Below are 11393 nucleotides of genomic sequence, written 5' to 3' on the forward strand. Positions count from 1 at the left end.
CAGTTCATCCTCCTAACTTTCCATTCATCCACCCACGGATAAATATTTACTGAGCATCTGCTACGTGCCAAGCTGTAGATTCTTCACTCCTTTCCTAGGTTCCATCTCTCTTTTCCTTCCTCACCCTCCTGAGGACCAGGGTCTGGCAAGATGAGTAGCAGAAAGATCAAAGACCCTAACTCCTAGTTAGAGGACCAGTTGGCTGCAAATTCCTTAACCTCTGTGAGCTTAGTGATCTCATCTGTAAGATAAGGTTCTGACTAGATGTCCTCAAAGGACCTTCTACCTCCAATCTTCTACTTCTTTGCTCCTAGGCTGAGGTTCTGACTGGGGGAGTGCCTGGGTTTCCTGCCTTCTTCCTTCCCAAAGCAAAGGACGATTCTGATTCTGGTTCCAGAAATCTGGCGCCATCTAGAGGCCACTGGCTTTCCATTTTTCTCTGATCTTTCTCTTGCTCCCCTAAGCCTGCCCCTCCACCTGTGTCTTTCTTTCCCTCTGTCCCTCCCACTCTTCTCACCTCCCTCTTTCTCTCTCTCTCTCTGGCAAAAATTAGTGTAAAGCAAAGCTCCTGCCTTCACATTCTGTCTGGAGAAACCTACATGGAGTTATCACAGAAAGGTGTGATATTTTGGGCAAACTAGTGTAGTGAGCACTTATCTTTGCCAGGTACTTTAAAGATGTTATTTGCAATGTTATTATTCACTGGTAAGGGTCAACATCAGCCCCATTTTATAGGTGAAGAAACTGAGGCTTGGAGGGTTTAAGTGACTTGCCAAAGGCCTCACACTTTTAAGTGGTAGAGCCTGGATTTGAACTGAAATTCAGTTCAAATTTGCTTGATTCCAAATTAAGCAGTAGCAGTCTTAATGTCCCGATGTGTGCTGACTGTGGCAGGATAGTCAGTCTGCCTGTCCCAAGCGTGAGTTGCCTGGGCTCTAGCCTGACCGTGGCTGGAGTGGGCCAGACTCCTTGGGTTGATTGGGAGGGGCTAGGGTTCCCACTTCCATCCAGAGCAGCTGCAAGTTAGAAGCACCTGGTGGTAGGCCACACCCTAGATTGTCCAGTGCGTGGGTGAAGGAGATGGGCACCCCCAAGGATTCCAGTGTGCAGCAGGGCTAAGGGCAAATGGTGAAGGGCCAGGGTTCTCAGATGCGCCCACACGTGGAGTCCCCTGGAGGGCTTGTGGAAGCACAGTGCTGAGCCCCAGCCTGAGTTTTTGATGCAATAGGGCTGGGTGGTGCTGGAGGATGTGCATTGCCAGCAAGCTTCCAGGTGACGCTGCTGCTGCGTGTGGGGACATCACTTTGAGATCTGCTGCTCTAGGGGATTTTAGTTCCTCTTCCATGTCGTCAGGGCTCACTCTCCTGTCAGGTGGCTCTGTAGCCCCTACCCTGGGAAAAAGCTTTACAGTGGGTCCAGCAAGGGCAGGGGTGGAGGGCGGGCAGTCAATGGGTGAGTGGGAGGCGGGGCCACCTGACTGACAGGCATCCCCACGTTGCTTCCATCCTTGTCCTTGTGCTGTGTGTGCAGCAGAGCCCTGCACGGGAGACAGGTCTGTCTTCTGCCAGATGGAAGTGCTTGATCGCTACTGCTCCATTCCCGGCTACCACCGGCTCTGCTGTGTGTCCTGCATCAAGAAGACCTCGGGCCCCGACCCTGGCCCAGAGCCTGGCCCAACTTCACTGCCCCCCTTCTCCACTCCTGGAAGCCCCTTACCAGGACCCCAGGACCCTGCAGATGCTGTGGAGCCTCCTGGAAAGCCAACGGGATCAGAGGACCATCAGCATGGCCGAGCCACACAGCTCCCAGGACCTCTGGATACAAAATCCCCAGGGACCCAGCATCCCTTTGCCCCTGAGACACCGATCCGTGGAGCATCCTGGAGCATCTCCCCTACCACCCCTAGGGGGCTGCCTTGGGGCTGGACTCAGACACCTATGCCAGTCCCCGAGGATAAAGGGCAGCCTGGAGAAGACCTGAGGCATCCCAGCACCAGCCTCCCTGCTGCCTCCCCGGTGACATGAGCTGTGCCTTGCCATCCCACCGGCACGTTTACACTCTGTGTACTGCCCTGCGACCCCCAGCTCAGAGGACACACACAGCAGGGCAGGCGCAAGCACAGACTTCATTTTAAATCATTCGCCTTCTTCTCGTTTGGGGCTCTGATGCTCTTTACCCCACAAAGCAGGGTGGGAGGAAGAAAAAGATCAGGGAATGCCCTAATTGGAGATACCTCAGCAAGCTGCCCCCGGTGGGACTGACCCTCTCAGGGCCCCTGTTGGTCTCCCCTGCCAGGACCAGGGTCAACTATTGCTCCCTCCTCACAGACCCTGGGCCTAGGCAGGTCTGAATCCTGGCTGGTCTGTAGCTGGAAGCTGTCAGGGCCGCCTGCCTTCCCGGAACTGTGAGGACCCCTGTGGAGGCCCTGCATATTTGGCCCCTCTCCCCAGAAAGACAAAGCAGGGCCAGGGTAGATGGGGGACTGTTCACAGCCAGGCCAAGAGGAAGGGGGCCTGGGAATGTGGCATGAGGCTTCCCAGCTGCAGGGCTGGAGCGGGTGGGACACAAGGTGATCACAGGCCCAGCTCCTGGAAGCCAAGAGCTCCATGCAGTTCCACCAGCTGAGGCCAGGCAGCAGAGGTCAGTTTATCTTTGCTGGCTGGAAGATGGTGCTCATGGCCATACTCTGGCCTTGCAGATGTCACTAGTGTTACTTCTAGTGACTCCAGATTACAGACTGGCCCCCCAATCTCACCCCAGCCAACCAGAGAAGGGGGCTCAGGACACCCTGGACCCCAAGTCCTCAGCATCCAGGGGTTTCCAAACTGGTGCTCACCCCCTGGCTCCACCAGGATGGCAACTTCAATCATCACTCTTAAGCCTGGAAGGGGACTCTGTGGGACACAGAGGGAACATGATTTCTCAGGCCGTCCCTTCAATCATTGCCCTTCTCCAAAGATCACTCCTGCTGGAGTCGGACATCTTCATCTCCTACCTAGCTGAAGCTGGGCCAGAGTGTGTGGTTCTCCCAGGGGTGGTTGGACCCCAGGACTGAGGATGAGAGTCCACTCATAGCCTGGCCCTGGAGATGGCAAGGGCCACCCAGGCCAAGTGCCCCAGGGCAGGGTGCCAGCCCCTGGCCTGGTGCTGGAGTGGGGAAGACACACTCACCCACGGTGCTGTAAGGGCCTGAGCTGGGCTCAGCTGCCAGCCATGCTACCTCCAAGGGACAGGTGACAGCCTTAGATCCTCTGGCTCTCAGGAAGTGGCAGGGGGTCCCAGGACACCTCCAGGGTCTTGGAAGATGTCTCCTAAACTCCTGCCAGGTGATAGAGGTGCTTCTCACTTCTTCCTTCCCCAAGGCAAGGGGGCTGTTCTGAGCCAGGCTGGAGGAACACGAGCAGTGGGCCCCTGGCCTGCAACCCTTTTGGATAGTGGAGGTCCTGGGGGGCTCCCCTCCCTCCCCCTGCTGCCCTCCCCTCCCTGGGATGCTGGGGCACACATGGAGTCATTCCTGTGAGAACCAGCCTGGCCTGTGTTAAACTCTTGTGCCTTGGAAATCCAGATCTTTAAAATTTTACGTATTTATTAACATCACTGTTGGACCCCAAAAAGTTATGTGTGTGTTTCTTTTTCTCTCTCTGATTTATGGGAAGGGGACAATGAAGCCAGAGCTCGAAGGTTGAGGGCTGGCCTGTAGCAAGAGAACTGGGGGTGGGGGCGCAGCTCACTGTGGCTGTCTCCTGTCCCTCCACCTTTCCACCCATGCCCTGCTGCGGCACTGCCGGGTGGGACACAGGGTTGCCACCGGTTTCTTGGCTACTGAATCTCCTGTTTCCCTGAGGCCCAAGTTCCAGGACAACACTTTATTTCAGGTTATTGTGAAATTCTCAACCTGTTTAAATGCAACTAGAGGCCAGTGGGGCAGAGTGGCTTATGCCTGTAATCCCAGCACTTTTGGAGGTGGGAGTTCCAGACCAGCCTGAGCAACATAGCAAGATCCCATCTCAACAAAAAACAAAAAGAACATTAGCCAGGCATGGTGTTGCATGCCTGTGGTCTCAGCTATTTAGGAGGCGGATGTGAGAGGATCCCTTGAGCCCAGGAGTTTGAGGCCACACTGAGCTGTGATTGCGCCATGGCACTCCAGCCTGGGTGACAGAGCATGACCCTGTCTCAAAAACAAAAAAGAGCAACAAGAGGGGCTCTCTAAAGGAATCTTAGCAACCATGGAACAAAGAGATTGTCATTGAAAGCAAAATGTCACTGCAACCACTTTTGCCTTCTAAGCAGTGGCAGAATTTGTGTCATGGAGTAAAAGAATCTACACTGCTGGCCACTGAGAAAAGGCGAAGCTGGCAAAAGGGCCTCTTGTCATCGGGCAGAGCTCACTCCTTCCCTTAAGGCTGAGGAGAAAATGGTTTGGAGACTCCTACCCCCGGGAGGGTGGGAACACAGAGAGGGCAGCCTCTCCATCTGTCTTTGGCTGGGGGCTTTTTAGGATGCAGGTTGTCTAATATGTCTAGGGTTCAATTAAATTTGTGTTGCCATCTCCCCAAACATCTGGAAATGTCCACTCCCCAAATTAAGGGCTTTTTATGGGTCAGGATTTTTGCTTGTTTTGGTGGAAACTGAGAAAATGAAAGGACTCACGGGTGAAGATAGAGGAACAGCACCAAGGGCCCTCTTTCCATCGCAGCCTCAGAAACATCCCTCACTTTCTGTAGGAGCCCAGTGGGAAAGGCCATATGGGAATGGTCTCACCCCTTCCTGCCCTAAATGGTTTCCTGTTTGGAGTCTGGTGGGTGCAGGTGCCAGGGTGCCAGACTGCCTGTCTCTTCCCTGAAGGGGATTCTCCAGGCCACTCTGACTTCAAGGCTGTATCCACACCTGCCCCATGCTTGGCAGAGCCCTGCCGCAGTGACAACCAGGTGCCCAGAGTCTAGCCTATCAGCCCTGACTGGCTTCCAGAGCCCTTGCCCTGGTCTGCCAAGCTTCCTCAACCCATAGCCAGGGGCCAGCACACCTGTCATTTTGGAGGAAGCCCCCTGAAGTTCCAGCATCTCCTTGCCCTTGGGGTCAGTAGGGACAGTGCTGTACAGAGTCACCCTTACCCTCTTGTCCAAAGAGCCTGGGAAATCCTCACCATGGCTGTCTTCTGTGTCCAGATGGCCTCCTTGAGGTTCCAGCCTGTGACTTCATTTGGGCTAGTAAGGCCTGAAAGCTCCTGGTGGGGAAGGGATCGGGGGGATGGCAAGGGTTTAGGGACAGCAGGAGACTTACCTTCCCATTCCTCCAGGGGAGAAAAGGGGCAATTGGAGCCTCGTCATGTTCCTGGGAAATAGACTGGCCTCTGGGCCCTTTCTTGATTTACCCTTCTGGTGAACCTCCAGGCCTTCCACCTGAAATTACACAGCAGGCAGGGGAAGAGGGGAAGGCACAGAGCCTGGGCCATCTGACCTGGAACTCTGTGGGCTCTTCCAAAGAGCCCCTGCTCCCTACCTGGCTTCAGGAGACTGAAGGCTTGGGGAAAGGTAGGCGTCTGGGGGAGGAGGGAAAGAGCAAGAAGGGGTGGAAATGTAGGTGGGGCAGTCCCAGGGACCCAGCTGCCACGGATTAGAAATCTCTGCGGCCTACACCACAAATCTTCTCCTTTAAAAAATTATGCAAGAAATATATGCTCATTATTGAAAAATTTTACAACCTGAGGAAAAAAATCTATAATTCTACCTAGCAATAACCACCGTTAATAATTTGTTTATCCATTCCAGATGTGTGCATGTGCAAGATTGTTCGTGTCTGTAGACACACACACACACACACGCTGGGTGGATATTATTAATACTATACGCATACACGTTATCTGGGATCTGCTCCCCCTCCTACCCCACCTACAGCAATATAATAAGAACACGTTTCCATCCTGAACTACGTTGAACTACGTATTTTTTTTTTTTTGAAGGAGCTTCGCTCTTGTTGCCCAGGCTGGAGTGCAATGGCGCGATCTTGGCTCACACAACATCTGTCTCCCAGGTTCAAGCGATTCTCCTGCCCTAGCCTCCCAAGTAGCTGGGATTACAGGCATGCACCACCACTCCTGGCTAATTTTGTATTTTTAGTAAAGATGGGGTTTCTCCATGTTGGTTAGGCTGGTCTTGAACTCCTAACCTCAGGTGATCCGCCTGCCTCAGCCTCCCAAAGTGCTGGGATTACAGGCATGAGCCACCACACCCAGCCACGTCTTCATTTTTAATGACTGCACAGTACCCCACAGTATGGCTAGATGACCATTTATTTAACCAAATCCCCCAGTACCATAAACTTCCTGTATAGCCTGTGGAACCGTGAACCAATTAAACCTCTTTTCTTTATGAAGTACCCAGTCTCATGTAGTTCTTTATAACAATGTGAGAATGGACTAATACAGAAAATTGGTACCAGAGAAATGAGGCATTGCTATAAAGATAACTGAAAATGTGGAAGCAACTTTGGAACTGGGTAACAGGAAGAGGCTGGAACAGATTGAAGGGATCAGAAGAAGACTGGAAGAGGTGAGAATGTTTGGAACTTCCTAGAGATTTGTTGAATGTTGTGACTAAAATGCTGATAGTGATATGGACAGTGAATTCCAGGCTGAGGAGTTCTCAGATGGAGATGAGAAATTTATTGGGAACTGTAGTAAAGGTCACTCTTGCTATGCTTTAGCAAAGAGATGGGGAGTATTGTGCCCCTGCTCTAGAAATCTGTGGAACTTTGAATTTGAGGCAGAAGATTCAGGGTATCTGGTGGAGGAAATTTCTAAGCAGCAGTGTTCCAGAGGTGTCCTGGCTACTTCTAACAGCATATACTCATATGCATTCACCAATATATGGTCTGAAATTGGAACTTACATTTAAAAGGAAAGCAGAGCATAGCAGTTTGAAACATTTGTAGCCTGACCATGTGGCAGAAAGACCCATTTTCTTGGGAAAAATTCAAGCCAGCTGCAGAAATTTGCATAAGTAGAGAGCCAAATGTTAATAGCCAAGACAATGGGGAAGATGTGTTGAGGGAGTTTCAGAGGCTTTCATGGCAGCCCCTCCCATCACAGGCCTGGAGGCCTAGGAGGGAAAATGGTTTCATGGGCTAGGCCAAGGACCCCACTGCTTGTTTCAGCCTCAGGATATGGCACCCTGAGTCCCAGTCGCTCCAGCTCCAGCCATGACTAAGGTCCCCAAATACACCTCAGGCTGCTGCTCCAGTGGGTGCAAGCCATAAGAAGCCTTGGTGACTTTCACGTGGTATTGGCCCTGCAGGTGCACAGAGGGCAAGAGTTGAGGCTTGGGAGTCTAGATTTAAGAGGATGTATGGAAACACCTGGATGTCCAGGCAGAAGTCTGCTGCAGGGGCAGAGCCCTCATAGATAACCTCTACTAGGGCAGTGCAGAGGGGAAATGTGGGGTTGGAGTCCCCACACAGAGTCCTTACTGGGGCACTGCCTAGTGGAGTTGTGAGAAGAGTGCACCATCCTCCAAACCCCAGCATGGTAGATCCACTGACAGCTTGCACCATGCGCCTGGAAAAGCTGCAGGCACTCAATGCCAGCCTGTGAAAGCAGCCAAGTGTGCTGTACCTGGCAGAGCCACAGTGGTGGATCTGCCCAATGCCTTAGAAGCCCACTTCTTGTCTCAGTGTAGCCTAAATGTGAGACATGGAGTCAAAGGAGATTATTTTGGAGCTCTAAGATTTAATGACTGCCCTTCTGGGTTTCAGACTTGCATGGGGGCCTGTAGCCTCTTTGTTTTGACCAATTTCTCCCATTTGGAACGGAAGCATTTACCCACTGCCTGTACTTCCATTGTGTCTTAGAAGTAACTAACTTGCTTTTGATTTTACAGGCTCATAGGTGGAAGGGACTTGCTTAGTCTCAGGTAAGACTTTGGACTTTTGAGTTAATGCTGGAATAAGTTAAGGCTTTGAGGGACTGTTGGGAAGACATGATTGTGTTTTGAAATGTGAAAAGGACATGAGATTTGGGAGGGGCCAGGGAATGATATGGTTTGGATTTGTGTCCCCACCCAAATCTCATGTTGAATTGTATTCCTCAGTGTTGGAGGAGGGACCTGGTGGAAGGTGATTGGATCATGAAGGCAGATTTCCCCTTTGCTGTTCTCATGATAGTGAGTTCTCATGATCCAGTTGTTTGAAACTGTGTAGCATCTCCCCCCTCACTCTCTTTCTTTCCTGCCATGCTGTTAAGATGTGCTTGCTTCCCCTTCACCCTTCTGCCGTGATTATAAGTTTCCTAAGCCATGCCTTCTGTATAGCCTCTGGAACCATGAGTCAATGAAACCTCTTTTCTTTATAATTACCCAGTCTCAGGTAGTTCTTTATAGCAGTGTGAGAATGGATTAATACATACATTTATTTAAGCAAAAAGAGAAAGGTAAATTTAAATAAACATTAAGGGCGCGTATAGGTGGTAGATACGTGTAACAAGGCTGGGTGTAGTGGCTCACACCTGTAATCCTAGCACTTTGGGAGGTGGAGGTGGGCAGATCGCTTGAGCCCAGAAGTTCAAGACCAGCCTGGGCAACACAGGGAGACCCTGTCTCTACACAAAAATGCAAAAATTAGGCAGGCATGGTGGCACATGCCCGTAGTCCCAGCTACTGAGGAGGCTGAGGTGGGAGAATTGCTTGAGTCCAGGAGTTTGAGACTGCAGTGACCTGCACTCCAACCTGGGCCACAGAGTGGAACATGTCTCAAAAAAGAAAGAAAGAAAGAGAGAGAGAGAGAAAGAAAGAAAAAAAGAAAGAAAGAAAAAGAAAAAAACCAGGTATAACAAAATTCATGATAGGGGTGTGGGAATGGCTCAAGTTTAGAAACCAAGGGCTCTTGTCAGTCACTGAGAGCCATGACCTGGAGTCTGGTGAATCTGGATTTCAATTCTGAAACCTCTGCTTACCAGCTATATGACCTTAGGTTATTGTGGATCCTTTTCATCACGTGACACAAAAATCACCTGCTTTTGTACATTCATTCTCATAGCAGCATTATTCACAATAGACAAAAAGTGGAAACAACCCAAGTGTCCATCGATGGATGAATGGATAAACATTAGGTGGTATATTCGTACAAGGGACTGTCATTTAGGCTGAAAAAGGAAGGAAATTGGCTGGGCACAGTGGCTCACCCCTGTAACCCCAGCACTTTGGGAGGCTGAGGCGGGCAGATCACCTGAGGTTAGGAGTTCGAGATCAGCCTGACTAACATGGCGAAACCCCGTCTCTGCTAAAAATACGAAATTAGCCCAGCATGGTGGCGCATGTCTGTAATACCAGCTACTCGGGAGGCCGAGGCAGGAGAATCGCTTGAACCTGGGAGACAGAGGTGGTGATGAGTCAAGATCTAGCCTGGGCAATAACAGCGAAACTCTGTCAAAAAAAAAAAAGGAGGGAAAGTCTAACATATACTGCAAGATGGCTGAATAGTGAGGACATTATGCTAAGTGAAATCAGCCAGTCACAGAAGGACAAATACTGTATGATTCTACTTAAGTGAGGTACCTACAGCAGTCAATTCCATAGAGACAGAGCATAAAATGGTGTTGCCAAGAACTGGGAGAGGAGAGAATGGGGAGTTATTGTTTAATGGGCATAGAGTGTTAGCTTTGCAAGATGAAAAGAGTTCTGTGGACAGATGGGAGTGATGGTGGCACAGCGATGTGAATGTGCTTAATGCCACTGAACTGTGTATTTTAAAATGGTTGAGGTGGTAAATTTCATGTAGAAAAATACACATAAAAATCAACTATTGGATGGAGAAGGAATTTTATTGCCTCACACATGGGGAAGCATGGGGAAGAATCAGGAGCCTCGGGTGTGACTGTATCCAGGACTTTGTCCCCATGGAACAATAATGGAATCCTCTGATACTCCAACCTTCCTTCCCCTGAAAAAACATTTCCGAGGACAGAATGTGATTGGCCCAGCTTGGCTTACGTGCTTATCCTACCCCTGACCAGTCCTGTTGATACAGGAGGTAGAAATTATTTAGGCAGATAGTGAGGGTAAAAGAGTCCCCGGCAGAGCTTCCCTTTTAACAAAAAACAGCCCAATAATTATTTTTTCTAACAAAGAGCAGCCTGAAAAATCAAGCTGCAAGCATAGATAAGCAAGCTGGAAGCTTGTACTGGGGAATGCTGGCAGCTGTGCCAATAGAAAAGGGCTACCTGGGAGCCAGACATGTCCAACATGGAGGCTCCATCTTCCCTTTTTTTGTTACCACGTGTACAGTAAAGGAATGGGCAACATGGCGCAGGCCAGGCAGAGGCCTGCATAATAAAAGATTAGGGTGAGGGTGGCCAGAAATTCTCACCCTGTGCAAATGGCACACCTAGTCCTAACCAGTTTTTCGTGCCCTATACAAAGGCACACCTGGTCCAACCAATCTTTCCCACTCTATGTAAATCAGACACCGCCTCCCCAACCCTATCTATAAAACCACCTGCATTTCACCATGGAACCAGCAATCCATTTCTCTGGGACGCCTGTCTGCAGCAGAGAGCTCTTCTCTTTCTTTCACCTATTGAAACTTCCACTCTTAACTTCACTCTTTGTGTGTCTGTGTCCTTGATTTCCTTGGCTGTGAGACAATAAACCTTAGGTATCACCCTAGACAATGAGGCTGCTCCACTATGTGAAGGGATGGGGGGCTCTGGTTGGACAGTGCTAGGTTTCACATTCCTGGATAGCCAAGAACAAGGGCTACCTCCATGGCTAAGGAGAATGAGTTCCAAGAAGGACCTAGAGCCCTCAGGGAAAAGATGAAAGGGAAAATCTGTCTCCAGGCTTGAGGGAGAGAAGGAGGGGAAAGGGATAAGAGAACTTCCAGGGCCTGGAGACAGAGAAAATTTAGGAGTGACCAGGAAGTGGCCATGGCATCCTGACCTCCATGAGAAATCACTCGGATCCCCAAGAGGACAGGGAGCACCTTGGGGAGCAGGGCTTAGAGACTCTCCTGAACGTGGCTGCATCATTCTTACATGCCTGCCACTGGGGAGACAACCCCAGTGGAAGAGGGGCGAGGGCCTTGAAAAACAAGGTGGCCTAATGTTGAACGTGATGCTGTTTACTTAACAGCAAATCCCTATCCATCCACTAATCTTGATTGAAGCCTGCTGCACAGAAAAGTTTTGTGTGAATGGAGTGTTTGGGAAAACCCAGAGGGACTGAATCTATCTGAATGAATGTAAGGTAGGGCAGTGTTGCAAGCATAGAACGGAGCCACAATCCATGGAACTAAGTCCACTTACTTCATGAACTAAGCCAGTAAAACAGCAGCTCAGAGCCACAGGGGAGCATGACCTTGTAAATCCTCAATGCCTCCTCCCATCCCAATTTTCCAGGGAA

The 11393-nt window shown here is 50.3% G+C and overlaps 1 protein-coding gene across 2 annotated transcripts in view; it reads left to right on the forward strand.

Moving 5' to 3' along the window:
* ADAMTS14 (ADAM metallopeptidase with thrombospondin type 1 motif 14) overlaps positions 1-3613 on the forward strand; it is an 86952-nt gene extending 83339 nt beyond the window's left edge. For both annotated transcript variants that reach the window (XM_032170623.2, XM_032170630.2), the window contains exon 22: positions 1531-3613. In XM_032170623.2, coding sequence (XP_032026514.1) covers positions 1531-2024 — 494 coding nt within the window. In that variant the 3' untranslated portion in view covers positions 2025-3613. The remainder of the gene's footprint in view (positions 1-1530) is intronic.
* Positions 3614-11393: the final 7780 nt, after the last annotated feature.

Source organism: Hylobates moloch, unplaced genomic scaffold (genome assembly GCF_009828535.3).
Source record: "Hylobates moloch isolate HMO894 unplaced genomic scaffold, HMol_V3 SCAFFOLD_3, whole genome shotgun sequence".
Lineage (NCBI taxonomy): Eukaryota > Metazoa > Chordata > Mammalia > Primates > Hylobatidae > Hylobates > Hylobates moloch.